The sequence below is a fragment of the Molothrus aeneus genome, unplaced genomic scaffold (genome assembly GCF_037042795.1).
Source record: "Molothrus aeneus isolate 106 unplaced genomic scaffold, BPBGC_Maene_1.0 scaffold_30, whole genome shotgun sequence".
NCBI classification, from domain to species: domain Eukaryota; kingdom Metazoa; phylum Chordata; class Aves; order Passeriformes; family Icteridae; genus Molothrus; species Molothrus aeneus.
This window is the reverse complement of record NW_027098964.1, coordinates 4,653,473-4,668,874: the sequence shown is the minus strand read 5'-3', so window position 1 is coordinate 4,668,874 and position 15,402 is coordinate 4,653,473. Positions and strand designations below refer to the sequence as shown.

Here is a 15,402-nt window from a genome sequence, read left to right as displayed (position 1 = left end):
CCAATGGGATTGATGGGATTGATGGGGTCGATGGGATCAATGGGGTCAATGGGATCAATGGGATTGATGGGATTGATGGGATTGATCACATGGGATCAATGGGATCAATGGGATCGATGGGATTGGATGGGATCAATGGGGTCAATGGGATCAATGGGATGGGATGGGGTCAGTGGGATCAATGGGATCAATGGGATTGATCAGATGGGATCAATGGGATTGATGGGATTGATGGGATGGGGTCAGTGGGATTGGATGGGATGGGGTCAGTGGGATCGATGGGATCAATGGGATTGGATCAATGGGATTGATCAGATGGGATCAATGGGATGGGATCAGTGGGATCGATGGGATCAATGGGATCGATGGGATCAATGGGATTGATCAGATGGGATGGGATCAATGGGATCAGTGGGATGGGATCAATGGGATGGGATCGATGGGGTCAGTGGGATCGATGGGATGAGATGGGGTCAGTGGGATCGATGGGATCAATGGGATTGGATCAATGGGATTGATCAGATGGGATCAATGAGATCAATGGGATCAATGGGATTGATCAGATGGGATGGGATCAATGGGATCAGTGGGATGGGATCAATGGGATGGGATCAATGGGGTCAATGGGATCAATGGGATGGGATCAATGGGGTCAATGGGATCAATGGGGTGAGATCAATGGGATGGGATCAATGGCATTGATGGGATTGGATCAATGGGATGGGATGGGATCAATGGGATTGGATGGGATCAAAGGGATCCATGGGATGGGATCAATGGGATTGGGATGGGGTCATAGGATTGGGTCACTGGGATTGGGATGGGATCAATGGGATAGGGTCAATGGGATGGGATCAATGGATGGGGTCAATGGGATGGGATCGATGGGATTGAATGGGGTCAATGGGATCAATGGGATGGGATCAATGGGATTGGATGGGATCAATGGGATGGGATCAATGGGATCGATGGGATCAATGGGATTGATCAGATGGGATGGGATCAATGGGATCTGTGGGATGGGATCAATGGGATGGGATCAATGGGATCAATGGGATGGGATCAATGGGATGGGGTCAATGGGATGGGATTGGATCAATGGGATCAATGGGATCAATGGGATTGGGATGGGGTCAATGGGATTGGGTCAGTGGGATCAATAGGATTGGAATTGGGGTGGGATTGGGTCAATGGGATTTGGATTGGGATGGGATCCATGGGATTGGGATGGGGTCAATGGGATTGGGATGGGATGGGGTCAGTGGGATCGGGATGGGGTCAGTGGGATCGGGATGGGGTCAGTGGGGTCAGTGGGATCGGGATGGGGTCAATGGGACTGGGGTTGGGTCAATGGGATGGGGTCAGTGGGGTCAGTGGGGTCAGTGGGATGGGATGGGGTCAATGGGGTCAGTGGGGTCAGTGGGGTCAGTGGGATGGGATGGGGTCAATGGGGTCAGTGGGGTCAGTGGGATGGGGTCAATGGGGTCAGTGGGGTCAGTGGGGTCAGTGGGGTCAGTGGGATCGGGATGGGGTCAATGGGATGGGATCAATGGGATCGGGATGGGGTCAGTGGGGTCAATGGGATGGGATCCATGGGACTGGGGTTGGGTCAATGGGATGGGGTCAGTGGGATCGGGATGGGGTCAATGGGATGGGGTCAGTGGGATCGGGATGGGGTCAGTGGGGTCAATGGGGTCAGTGGGGTCAATGGGGTCAGTGGGGTCAGTGGGATGGGATGGGGTCAATGGGGTCAGTGGGGTCAGTGGGATGGGGTCAATGGGGTCAGTGGGGTCAGTGGGGTCAGTGGGATCGGGATGGGGTCAGTGGGATCGGGATGGGGTCAGTGGGGTCAGTGGGGTCAGTGGGGTCAGTGGGATGGGGTCAATGGGGTCAGTGGGGTCAGTGGGGTCAGTGGGATCGGGATGGGGTCAGTGGGATCGGGATGGGGTCAATGGGATGGGGTCAGTGGGATCGGGATGGGGTCAGTGGGGTCAATGGGGTCAGTGGGGTCAATGGGGTCAGTGGGGTCAGTGGGGTCAGTGGGATCGGGATGGGGTCAGTGGGATCGGGATGGGGTCAGTGGGGTCAGTGGGATGGGATGGATGGGAGCCCCGCCCCCGCAGCGCGCTCGGTGAAGGTGAAGATCCGCCTGGGCCGCAAGGAGAAGGTTCCGGAACGCGGCAAGGGCCGGCGCCGGGGGGGGCGCGGGGGGCGCCCCAAACCCCTCCTGAGCGACGACGAGAGCGAGGACGAGCAGGAGGAGGTGAGGGCACAAACCCCAAACCCCAAACCCCAGATCCTGAACCCCAAACCCCAAATCCTGACCCCAAACCCTGACCCCAAACCCCAAACCCCAAACCCTGACCCCAAATCCTGAACCCCAAATCCCGACCCCAAACCCCAAACCCTGACCCCAAATCCTGACCCCAGATCCTGACCCCAAACCCCAAACCCCAAACCCTGACCCCAAACCCTGACCCCAAATCCTGACCCCAAACCCTGACCCCAAACCCCAAACCCTGACCCCAAATCCTGGGAGAGATCCCAAACTCCAAATCCCGACCCCAAATCCCAAACCCCCAAATCCCAACCCCAAATCCTGAACCCCAAACCCCAAATCCTGACCCCAAACCCCAAACCCTGACCCCAAACCCCAAACCCCAAATCCCTCCCCAGGATCGCTCCGGCAGCGGCACCGAGGACGACTGAACCCCGAACATTCCATGGCTCCAGAACTCTGAGAAACCCCAAAAAACCCCCCAGGACCCCCCAAAAAAATCCCCCAAAAATTCCCCTCCCCCCATAGCTCCGACGGCAGCGACGCCGGAATTCCCAAAAATCCTGAAAATCCCCAAAAAATCCCAAAAAACCCCCAAAAACCCCCAAAAGAACCCCAAAAAACCCAAAACCTCGCCCGTATTTAATACCTGGGTCAGCCCAGGTGGGCCTGGGTTGGTCCTGGTGGTCCCAAATCCAGATTGTCCCAAATTTGGGTGGTCCTGGATGGTCCAGACCATCCTGGATGCTCCTAAATCCTCTTGGACCGTCCTAAATCCATCCTGGATGCTCCTAAATCCACCTGGACCATCCCAAACCCTCTTGGACCATCCCAAATCCATCCTGGGTCATCCTAAATCCATCCTGGATGGTCCTAAATCCTCTTGGATCATCCCAAACCCTCCTGGGTCATCCTAAATGCATCCTGGATGCTCCTAAATCCACCTGGACCATCCCAAATCCATCCTGGGTCAGATGAGCTCAGCCTTGGCCTTGTCCCAGGTGGTCCCAGGTGGTCCCAGGTGGTCCCAGATCCAGATTGTCCCAAATTTGGGTGGTCCTGGATGGTCCAGAGTGATCCAGACCATCCTGGGTTGCTCCTAAACCCTCTTGGACCATCCCAAATCCATCCTGGATGCTCCTAAATCCATCTTGGACCATCCCAAACCCTTCTGGACCATCCCAAATCCACCCTGGATGCTCCTAAACCCTCTTGGACCATCCCAAATCCACCCTGGATGATCCTAAACCCTCTTGGACCATCCTGGATGCTCCTAAGCCCTTCTGGGCCATCCCAAATCCACCCTGGATGATCCTAAACCCTTCTGGACCATCCTGGATGATCCTAAACCCTTCTGGGCCATCCCAAATCCATCCTGGATGGTTCCTAAATCCTCTTGGACCACCCTGGATGCTCCTAAATCCTCTTGGACCATCCCAAATCCACCCTGGATGGTTCCTAAATCCTCTTGGACCATCCCAAACCCATCCTGGATGCTCCTAAACCCTCCTGGACCATCCCAAATCCATCCTGGATGGTTCCTAAATCCTCTTGGACCATCCCAAATCCATCCTGGATGGTTCCTAAATCCTCTTGGACCATCCCAAATCCAGGCTTGTCCTGGCCCCGCCCCCGGCCCCGCCCCCTCCCCCGGCGCCGTCGCTGCCCCTGGGTTCCCAACGGTCGAGAATTAATTAATAAATTAATGAATCCAACGGGAGTCCGGAATTAATTAATGAATTAATTAATTAAATCCGGGGGGGGGGAGGAATTTGTGGTTTTGGGGTGAATTGTGGGGATTTGGGGGCTCCTTTAGGGGGGGAATTGGGGATTTTGGGGCTCTTTGTTGGAATATTGGGGTTCCTGAAGAGTTTTTGGGGCGATTTGTGGGGATTTTGGGGCTCTTTGGGGGGGGAATTGGAGTTTTTGGGGTGATTTCCTCCTTTTATCCCGAATTTCTCGCCCGGATTTCCTCCCTTTTATCCCGGGTTTTCCTCCCTTTTATCCCGGGTTTTCCTCCCTTTTATCCCGGGTTTTCCCTCCCTTTTATCCCGGGTTTTTCCTTCCCTTTTATCCCGGGTTTTTCCTTCCCTTTATCCCGGATTTTCCCTCCCTTTATCCCGGGTTTTCCCTCCTGCTTTTCCTCCCTTTTTCCCCCATTTCCATCCCGGTTTTCCCCTCCCTCATTCCCGGTTTCCTTTCCCGCTTTTCCTCCTTTTATCCCGGTTTTCCCCTCTCTCATTCCCGCTTTTCCTCTCTCCCATTCCCGGTGTCCTTTCCCGCTTTTCCTCCTTTTATCCCGGTTTTCCCTCTCTCATTTCCCGTTTCCTTCCCGGTTTTCCTTTCCCTCATTCCCGGTTTCCCACCCCGCCCTTCATTCCCGGTTTCCTTTCCCGCTTTTCCTCCTTTTATCCCGGTTTTCCCCTCTCTCATTCCCGCTTTTCCCCTCTCCCATTCCCGCTTTTCCCGTCTCCCATTCCCGCTTTTCCCGTCTCCCATTCCCGGTTTTCCCGCCCCTCCCCTCTCCCTTTTTGAACGCCCCGGGCTCCGCCCCCCGCCCGTTAAAATGGGGCCCGAGCGGAGCCGCGGCCACGGGGGCGGCACCGGGAGCGGCACCGGGAGCGGGATAAGCACCGGGATCAGAACCGGGATCAGAACCGGGATCGGGTTTAGAACCGGGATTAACACCGGGAGCGACCGGGACCGGGATAAACATCGGGATTGGGATCAGAACCGGGACCGGGATCGGCACCGGGATTAACACGGGCAGCGATCGGTACCGGGATAAGCACCGGGATCAGAACGGGGATCCGAACCGGGAGCGGCACCGGCAGCGTCCGGGACCGGGATAAGCACCGGAACCCACCAGGACCAGCACCGGGATCAGGACCGGGACCCACCGGACCCGGGATCGGCACCGGGACCAGCCCGGAGCTCCCGGATCTCTCCAAGCTCCGGTTCCGCTCCCAAAGCGCGGTTGGGAAACCGGGACGGGACCGAAAGCAGAACCGGGAACGGCCGGGATGGGACCCGGGACCACCGGGAGCGGACCCGGGACCCCCGGGCTCCTCCTGCTCCTCCTGGCAGCGGCGGCGGCGGCGACACCGAGCACAGGTGAGGGGGAGAGGGACCCCAAAATGCCCCAAAAATCTGCCCAGGACCCCCCACATTTACCCCCAGGACCTCCCCGGGACCCCCAAAATTCGCCCCAGGACCCCCAAAATCCGCTCCGGGTCCTTCCAGGACACCCAAAACCCCCCGGGACCCCTCAGGACCCCCCAGATCCCCCCAAAATCCCCTCAAAATCCCCACCAGGACCCCCCAAAATCCCCTCAGGACCCAACCAAATCGCCCCCAAATCCCCCTCAGGACCCCCCAAATCCCCTCAAACCCCCCCAGGACCTCTCAGGACCCCCAAAATCCCCCCCAGGAACCCCCAAAACCCCCTCGGAACCCCCAAATCCCCCCAAAATTCCCCCCCGGGACCCCCAAAATCCGCCCCGGGTCCCCCCCACGTGTCGCGGCCCCGCCCCACCTGAGCGGAGGCCACGCCCCCTCCGCCCCACCCAGCCCGGGAAGGACCAATCAGCGCGCGCGGTTCGCCCCGCCCCTCGGCGGACGCGCCTCTGATTGGCCGAGCTCAGACTGGCCACCCGCGGGGGCGTGGCTTGGAGCAGCCAATCAGAGCGCGGCGCGCGGGGAGGGCGCGCCCGGGTGGGGCCGGAATGGGGGGGAAAAAATCGGAATAAAAAGGCCAAAAATGAGGGGAAAAAACCCCAAAAAATCGAAATAAAACCCACAGAAACGAAGGGAAAAAGCCAAAAACGAGGGGAAAGAACCCAAAAATGGGAGCGGGGGCAAAAAAATTGGGTTAAAAATGGTTAAAAATCGGCAACGGAACGGCCCTAAAAGTTGGGGTCAAACTCCGAAAATCGGGCAGAAGTTTCAGAGGCGGAGCGGAAATCCCGAAATGGGGATAAAAAACCTAAATTGGGATAAAAGAAACTCAAAGTGGGGGTAAAAAACCCCAAGGTTTGGATTAAAAAGCCAAAATGGGATAAAAAAAGCCAAAATTGGGATAAAAAACAAGCAAAAAAATCGGAATAAATCCCCAAATATTTGGATTAAAACCACACAAAAATGGGGATAAAATGGGCCAAAACTGAGATAAAAAAACCCCAAAAATGGGGATAAAACCCCCCAAAAATGGGGATAAAACCCCCCAAAAATGGGGATAAAAACCCGCAAAAAATTGGAATAAAATTGCCAAAATTTGGGATATTTTGATTTTTGGGTGAATTTTGGGTTATTTTGAGTGATTTTGGGTTATTTTCTCTCCATTTTTTGAATTATTTTGGGTTCTTTTGGACTATTTTGGGGTGAATTTTGGGTGAATTTGATTTATTTGATTTGATTTAAATTTATTTGGATTTATTTTATTATTTAAATTTATTTTGTTTTATTTTATTTAATTTATTTTATTTTTTTATTCTAATTTGATTTAATTTAATTTTCTTTTAATTTCTTTTATTTTGATTTATTTTGCTTTATTTTATTTTATTTTAATATCTTTTCATTTCGCTTATATTATTTTCTTTTATTTTCATTCGTTTTCATTCATTTTCTTCATTTAGTTAAATTTACTCAAATTTATTCTGTTATTTAATATAATTTTCTTTTATCTTCATTTACTTTCATTAATTTAAATTTATTTTATTTTATTTTATTTTTTCACTTATTTCAATTTATTTCAATTTCTTTTCTTTTATTATTTAATCTTATTTTATTGTCATTTATTGAAATTTCTTCTATTTCGTTCTCTTTAAACTTATTTCAATTTATTTAAATTTCTATTATTTTGTTTTGTTTTCTTTTCTTTTAATTCCTTTTAATTGATTTTACATTCTCCCAATGTATTATTTTGTTTTCAATTTATTTAAAATAATTTAAATAATAATTTAAATAATAATTTCATTTATTTAAAATATTTAGTTTTATTTTATTTTATTGCAATTCCTTTTAATTCATTTAAATTTCTATTATTTTGTTTGATTCGAGTTGATTTTAATGCCTTTTAATTTATTCAAATTTATTCAAATTTATTCAAATTTATTCAAATTAACCCTTTTTTTCCCCCCCTCCCTCCCAGTCCACCCCCCGTGCCCTCCCGACCACCTCCAATGCGGCGACCTCTCGTGCCTATCGCGACATTTCCAATGCGACGGCGATCGCGATTGTCCCGACGGGCGGGACGAGCTCGGCTGCGCCCCTCCCCCCCCGCCCTCCCCCTCCCCCTCCCCCCCCTGCCCCCCCTCCTCCTTCCGCTGTCGCGACAGCAGCTGCATCCCCGGCCTGTGGCGCTGCGACGGCGACCGCGACTGTCGCGACGGCGAGGACGAGGGGGAGGAGCTTTGCGGCAAGCCCCGCCCCCTTTCGCCCTGCCCCGCCCTGCAGTTCCCCTGCGGCTCCGGCGAGTGCGTGGCCAGGAGGTGGCGCTGCGACGGCATCGCCGACTGTCGCGACAGCTCCGACGAGCGGGGCTGCGGTGAGCGCGGGGCGGGACCGGGGTCGAACCGGGATCAAACTGGGAACAAACTGGGATCGAACCGGGATCAAATTGGGAGGGACTGGGAGGGATCCAAGACCTCAGACCCCACCCCTTCCCCCTTAGCCCCGCCCCTCTGCTCGAACCCCGCCCGTTTAGCCACGCCCATTTAGCCCCGCCCCTTTGCTCTGACCCCACCCCTGCTCTGACCCAGCCCCTCCCATCTGACCTTGCCCCTCTGCTCTGGCCCCGCCCATTGTTTCGATCCCGCCTCTTTCCCCTTTAGCCCTGCCCCTTCTAGCCAGATCCCCATCATTTTAGCCCCGCCCACCCCCACTTTAACCACGCCCCTCTACCATTCCACATTAGCCCCTCCCCTTCCCTCTCACCACGCCTCTACTTAAGCCCCGCCCTCCTTAACCCCTCCCCTTTGGCCGGCACCATTTCCGCCTTTCCCTCACAGCGACCCCGCCCATTTCCCTTTGACCCCGCCCCATTTCCGCCTTTCCCTCACAGCGACCCCGCCCATTTCCCTTTGACCCCGCCCCATTTCCGCCTTTCCCTCACAGCTACCCCGCCCATTTCCCTTTGACCCCGCCCCATTTCCGCCTTTTCCTCACAGTGACCCCGCCCATTTCCGCCTTTCCCTCACAGCGACCCCGCCCCATTTCCGCCTTTCCCTCACAGCGACCCCGCCCATTTCCCTTTGACCCCGCTCCGTTTTCTCTGACCCCGCCCCTTTCCCCCTTTAGCCCCGCCCCCGCCGTGCCCCCCCGGGCAGTTCCTCTGTCGCGACAGGCGCTGCATCCCCGCGGCGCGAGCCTGCGACGGAACCCGCGACTGTCGCGACGGCGACGACGAGGAGGCGTGTCCGGAAGGTGGGGGAGGGGCCGGGGCCGGGCTTTTGGGGGGTCCTCATGGGGTGGGGGAGGGGCGGGGAGGGGATTTGGGGCAGTTTTGGGGGGTCCTGAGGGGTTTGGGGTCGTTTGAGGGGGATTTGGGGGGTCTGGGGGGTCCTGGGGGGGATTTGGGGGGGTTCTGAGGGGATTTTGGGGTGTCCTGAGGGGATTGGGGGGGTCTGGGGGGGTCCTGAGGGGATTTGGGGGCGTTTGAGGGGGATATGGGGGCTCTGGGGGGGATTGAGGGAATTTTGGGGGGGTTTGGGGGAATTTTGGGGTGTCCTGAGGGGATTTGGGGCAGTTTTGGGGTGGCCTGGAAGATTTTGGTGGGGGGGCTCTGTGTGGATTTTTGGGAGGGGGGAGTTTCAAAAATGTTGAGGGATTTTTGATAAATTTTGGGTTTTTTTTATATTTTTGGGGTTTTTTTGCGGATATTTTTGGGGTTTTTTGCGGATATTTTGGGGGTTTTTTTGCGGATATTTTGGGGGGTTTTTTGATATTTTTTGGGGGGGGTTGGATATTTTTGGGGTTTTTTTGCGGATATTTTTTGGGTTTTTTGGTGGATCTTTTTGGGGTTTTTTTGCGGATATTTTTGGGGTTTTTTTGCGGATATTTTGGGGGTTTTTTTAATATTTTTGGGGATTCTTTTGCAGATATTTTTGGGGTTTTTTTGCAGATATTTTTGGGGTTTTTTGGTGGATATTTTTTGGGTTTTTTGGTGGATATTTTTGGGGTTTTGGTGGATATTTTTGGGGGTTTTTTGTTTATCTTTTTGGGGTTTTTTGCGGATATTTTGGGGGCTTTTTTTATATTTTTGGGGTTTTTGTGTGGATCTTTTTGGGTTTTTTTTTTTTATATTTTGGGGTTTCTTTTGCAGATATTTTTGGTTTTTTTTTTTTAATATTTTTGGGGTTTCTTTTGCGGATCTTTTTGGGGTTTTTTTGCGGATATTTTTGGGTTTTTTTTAATATTTTTGGGGTTTCTTTTGCGGATCTTTTTGGGTTTTTTTTTTAATATTTTTGGGATTTTTTGCGGATCTTTTTGGGGTTTTTTTGCGGATATTTTTGGTTTTTTTTTTAAATATTTTTAAGGTTTCTTTTGCGGATCTTTTTGGGGGTTTTTTTAATATTTTTGGGATGTTTTGCGGATATTTTTGGGGGTCCCTCGGTCCGTGACCCCCCCTCCTTTTCTTCTCTCCCCTGCCCAGCCCCGTCGTGCCCCGGCCCGCACTGGTTCCGCTGTCGCTCGGGTGAATGTATCGCGATAGCGCAGGTCTGCGATGGGCGGCGCCACTGTCGCGATTGGTCCGACGAGCCGCTCAAGGAATGCGGTGAGGAGGGGCCCGAAATGCCCCGGAAAAAAAAAAACCCAAAATTGCCCCAAAAACCTCTCAAAACCCCCCAAAATCCCGCCCTAAAACCCCCCCAAAAATCCCCCCAAAAAGCCAAAAATCTGCCCCAAAATCTGCCCCAAAAACCGCCCCAAAAACCCCACAAAAATATCAAAACTGACCTAGAAATCCCCCCCAAAATCCCCAAAACTCCCCCCAAAAATGCCCCAAAATCCTCCTCAAAAAGGCCCAAAAAAATCGCCCCAAAAAGCCAAAAATCCCCCCAAAATCTGCCCCAAAAACCGCCCCAAAAACCCCACAAAAAAATCAAAACTGACCTAGAAATCCCCCCCCAAAATCCCCAAAAATCCCCCCAAAAATGCCCCAAAATCCTCCTCAAAAAGGCCCAAAAATCGCCCCAAAAAGCCAAAAATCCCCCCAAAATCTGCCCCAAAAACCGCCCCAAAAACCGCCCCAAAAATACCAAACCTGACCTAAAAATCCCCCCAAAATCCCCCACAAAATCCCCCCAAAAATCCCCAAATTCTCCGCCAAAACTGCCCCAAAATCCCCCCAAAAATCCCCCCCAAAAATCCCCAAATTCTCGCCCAAAAATCCCCCCAAAAATCCCCCCCCAAAATCCCCAAATTCTCCCCCAAATTCTCCCCAAAACTCCCCCAAAATCCCCCACAAAATTCCCCCAAAAATCCCCAAATTCTCCCCAAAACTGCCCCAAAAGCCCCCCAAAATCAGCCCCAAAATCCCCCCCCAAAAAACCCCAAAATCCCCACAAAACTGCCCAAAACCCTCCACAAAAAAACCCCAAAACTGCCCCAAAAACCCCACAAAAATCCCCCCCCAAAAACCCCAAAAACCCCCAAAAAACCCCAAAATCCACCCTAAAAAAAGCTCCAAAATCCCCCAAATTCCCCCTAAAAACCCAAACCCCCCCCTGAGATTTTGGGGTTGGGATTTTTGGGATTTTGGGGTTTTGGGGTTTTGGGAATTTGGGGAATTTTGGGCTTTTGGGGTTGGGATTTTTGGGATTTTTGGGGATTTTCGAGTGGGGATTTTTGGGATTTTCGGGGATTTTGGGGTTGGAATTTTTGGGATTTTGGGGATTTTGGGGATTTTCAGGATTTTAGAATTGGGATTTTTGGGATTTTCGGGATTTTTGAGCGGGGATTTTTGGGATTTTTGGGGATTTTTGGGATTTTTATGATTTTTGAGTGGGGATTTTTGGGAATTTTGGGCTTTTGGGGTTGGGATTTTTGGCTTTTTCAAGTGGGGATTTTTGGGATTATGGGGATTTTCGAGTTGGGATTTTTGGGATTTTTGGGGATTTTTTGGGATTTTTGAGTCGGGATTTTTGGGATTTTGGGGATTTTTGAGTGGGGATTTTTGGGATTTTGGGGGTTGGAATTTTTGGGATTTTCGGGATTTTTGAGTGGGGATTTTTGGGATTTTCAGGATTTTAGAATTGAGATTTTTGGAGATTTTCAGGATTTTTGAGTGGGGATTTTTGGGATTTCGAGTGGGGTTTTTTGGGATTTTCGGGTGGGGATTTTTGGGATTTTCAGGATTTTAGAACTGGGATTTTTGGAGATTTTGGGATTTTCGAGTGGGGATTTTTGGGGATTTTCACGCAGGGATTTTTGGGAATTTTGGGGATTTTCACGCAGGGATTTTTGGGTATTTTTGAGTGGGGATTTTTGAGGTCAGAATTTTGTAATTTTTGGGGTTTTTTGTGCTTTTTTGGGATTTTCGCGTGGGGATTTTGGGGATTTTCAAGTGGGGATTTTTGGGGATTTTGGGGATTTTCGAGTGGGGATTTTTGGGGTCAGAATTTTGTAATTTTTGGGGGTTTTTTGTGCTTTTTTGGCATCTCCAGGAGTCAACGAGTGCCTGCAGGGCTCCGGGGGCTGCTCCCACCTGTGCCGGGATCTCCCCGTGGGCTTCGAGTGCAGCTGCCCCCAGGGAATGGGGCTGGGCCCCGACGGCCGGACCTGCCTGGAGACCTCAGGTGATTTGGGCTCATTCTGGGTGATTTGAGGGGATTTGGGCTCATTCTGGGTGATTTGAGGGGATTTGGGGTCACTTTGGGTGATTTGAGGGGATTTGGGGTCACTTTGGGTGATATTGGGGTGATTTCAGGTGATTTGGGCTCTTTTTGGTTCATTTTAGGGGATTTGGGGTCACTTTGGTTGATTTGAGGTGATTTGGGCTTATTTTGGGTGATTTGGGGGTGATTTTAGGTGATTTGGGCTCTTTTTGGTTGATTTTAGGGGATTTGGGGTCACTTTGGTTGATTTGAGGTGATTTGGGCTCTTTTTGGTTGATTTGGGGGTGATTTTAGGTGATTTGGGCTCTTTTTGGTTGATTTTAGGGGATTTGGGGTCACTTTGGTTGATTTGAGGTGATTTGGGCTCTTTTTGGTTGATTTGGGGGTGATTTTAGGTGATTTGGGCTCTTTTTGGTTGATTTTAGGGGATTTGGGGTCACTTTGGTTGATTTGAGGTGATTTGGGCTCTTTTTGGTTGATTTGGGGGTGATTTTAGGTGATTTGGGCTCTTTTTGGTTGATTTTAGGGGATTTGGGGTCACTTTGGGTGATTTGAGGTGATTTGGGCTCATTTTGGGTGATTTGGGGGTGATTTTAGGGGATTTGGGGTCATTTTGGTTCATTTTAGGGGATTTGGGGTCACTTTGGGGTGATTTTAGGGGATTTGGGGTCACTTTGGTTCATTTTAGGGGATTTGGGGTCACTTTGGTTCATTTTGAGGGGGTTTTAGGTGATTTGGGGTCATTTTGGTTGATTTGGGGGTGATTTTAGGTGATTTGGGGTCATTTTGGGGTCATTTTAGTTGATTTTGGGGTGATTTTAGGTGATTTGGGGTCATTTTGGGGTGATTTTAGGATATTTTGGGGTCTCCCTTTGCTGACCCCTCTGTGCCCCCCCAGCCCTTCCCGGGACCCCGGAGCCGCTGGGCCGGAACCTGAGCACGGAGGGAAACGCCCCCGCAGGTGAGGCCACGCCCACCGCACGTGGACACGCCCACAGGCCACACCCATCACGTATAGACACGCCCACTGCCGCAGATAGCCACGCCCATTGGCCACGCCCATTGACTCCGCATTGTTTATCATAGCCACGCCCATCGGCCACGCCCACAGACCACACCCACTCTCCCTACCTGACCACACCCACTTGGCCACGCCCCACCGACATTGTGACATCATTTGGCCACGCCCCCTGGCCACGCCCCCTGAGCTCCCTTGTTCCCACAGGTGACTTCGTCCAACTGGGCGGGGCCGGAGGGGCGGGGCCGTTGATGACGTCACTGGGGGTCCTGCTGCCCCTTGGTACGGCTGGTGGGGGAGGGGCTGAAATTTAGGGGGGTGGGGGAGGGGAAATGGGAGGGGTTCCCAAAAAAAAGGGGGGGAGGGGTCACAAAATGGGGGAGGGGTCAAAAATGGGGGAGGGGTCACAACATGGGGGAGGGGTCAAAAATGGGGGAGGGGGGGGTTGGGCATCCCCTCCCTGCAGTTCCCCCTTGTGGCCACCAGGGGGCTCCGTGAATTAATCCCAGTTTTTGGGGTGAAATTCTGGGAATTTGGGGTTGAGGTAGGAGGGACTACAAATTTTGGGGGGTTCTCGCCCGATTTTGGGGGGGATATCCCAGATTTTGGGGAGAAGATCCCAGATTTTTTGGGTAAAATCCCAGATTTTGGGGAGAATATCCCCGATTTTGGTGGTCGTCCCCTCCCTGCGCTTCCCACCTGTGACCACCAGGGGGCTCCGTGAATTGAGCCCAATGGGGAAAATCCCAAATTTTGGGGTGAAATTCCGGGAATTTGGGGTTGGGGATATCCCAAATTTTGGGGGGAGGGTTCTCGCCCGATTTTGGGGGGGGATATCCCAGATTTTGGGGAGAAGATCCCAGATTTTTTGGGGGGAAAATCCCAGATTCTGGGGAGAATATCCCCGATTTTGGTGGTCGTCCCCTCCCTGCACTTCCCACCTGTGACCACCAGGGGGCTCCATGAATGGATCCCAATGGGGCAGCTCAAATTTTTGGGGTAAAATCCCAAATTTTTGGGCTGTCCCAAATTTTTGGGGGCTCTCTCTGAATTTTGGGGACCCTTCTGACCCCCCCCTTTGCCCCCCAGGGCTGTTGCTGTGCCTGGGCCTGGCCGGGCGGGCGCTGTGGCGATGGTGGCGCCGGCGCAGCACCAACAGCATCAGCTTCAGCAACGCCGCCTTCCGGAAGGTTCCGGAAGACCTGGAGGGGGCGGGGCTTGGGGACACACAGGTGAGCAGCTGGAGGGGGCGGGGTTAACGCCGGGAGGGGGCGGGGCTTGGGGACATAACGGTGACCTCACCTTTGTCCCCCTGCAGTGGCCGCTGACAATGGAGGACGATGAGCCCTGAGGGGCTGGGGGAGGTGAGACCCCCCTGGGGACACCTGGGCACACCTGGGGACGCAGCTGAGGAACATCTGGGCACAGCTGGAGCCATCAGGGCATACCTGGATGCACCTGGGACACAGCTGGGCCACACCTGGGAACACCAAAGAACACCTGAGAAGGCCTGGGTGCACCTGGAGACACCTGGGGGGGACATGTGGGACACACCTGGGAACATCTGGATGGACCTGGGCCACATCTGGCGACACCAATGAACACCTGGGTGCATCTGGAGACATCTGGAGCCACCTGGGCACATCTGGGAGTGGCTGAGTGCCCTCAGATGGGGCTGTGGACACACCTGGACACACCCGGCCATGACTTCAGACTCACCTGGGCACACCTGGACACATCTGGGCACACCTGTCCGTGCCCCTCTCACCTGTCTGTACCTGTGCTCACCTGTCCAGGTGCCCCTGGTGGCCCCCAGGGCCATTTTAAGGATTTTTTTAACCAAAATTTTCTGATTTGGGCCCAATTTGAGGCCCCTGAGGAGGGGAGGCGGGGCCAATGTGGCCACGCCTTGTGACGTCAATAAAGATTTATTTATTAACCAATGAGTGATTGGTCTGTGAGTGAGGGCGGGGCTCGGAGAAGCCTCCACGCGCGCCATTGGTCGTTGTTTCCCTCCAAAACCGCTGTGTGGCGCTCATTGGACGCCGCGCTCTTGACAACGCACGCCATTGGCTGGGCGAACTGCCAAAGAAACGCCTACCAGCGAGCGCTGCTGTGATTGGTCAGGGTGTTTCCCGCCGTTGATTGATCCACGCGCATGTCAATCTAAGAAAGCTCCGCCCTGCCCGCTCCGCGCGTTTCATTGGCTTCGCTGGCCGTCAGTCAAACGCGTCACCCAATCGCTGCGCAGCGCAGGCGGGAGGGGATAG

At 52.6% G+C, this 15,402-nt stretch overlaps 2 protein-coding genes across 5 annotated transcripts in view; both read left to right on the top strand.

The window, feature by feature from the left end:
* The window catches only part of SMARCA4 (SWI/SNF related, matrix associated, actin dependent regulator of chromatin, subfamily a, member 4), a 56,197-nt gene extending 52,204 nt beyond the window's left edge, over nt 1–3,993 (top strand). For all 4 annotated transcript variants that reach the window (XM_066570318.1, XM_066570316.1, XM_066570317.1 and 1 more), the window contains 2 exons: nt 2,124–2,263; nt 2,677–3,993. In XM_066570318.1, coding sequence (XP_066426415.1) covers nt 2,124–2,263; nt 2,677–2,709 — 173 coding nt within the window. In that variant the 3' untranslated portion in view covers nt 2,710–3,993. The remainder of the gene's footprint in view (nt 1–2,123; nt 2,264–2,676) is intronic.
* A 1,209-nt stretch (nt 3,994–5,202) lies between these two features.
* On the top strand, nt 5,203–15,075 carry LOC136570031 (low-density lipoprotein receptor-like). Its single transcript, XM_066570457.1, has 9 exons — nt 5,203–5,392; nt 7,428–7,823; nt 8,576–8,701; nt 9,930–10,052; nt 11,944–12,075; nt 13,013–13,075; nt 13,340–13,414; nt 14,222–14,364; nt 14,451–15,075. Exons 1-9 carry the CDS (start codon nt 5,302–5,304, stop codon nt 14,481–14,483), a joined length of 1,182 nt encoding a protein of 393 aa, XP_066426554.1. The 5' UTR covers nt 5,203–5,301; the 3' UTR covers nt 14,484–15,075.
* Nucleotides 15,076–15,402: the final 327 nt, after the last annotated feature.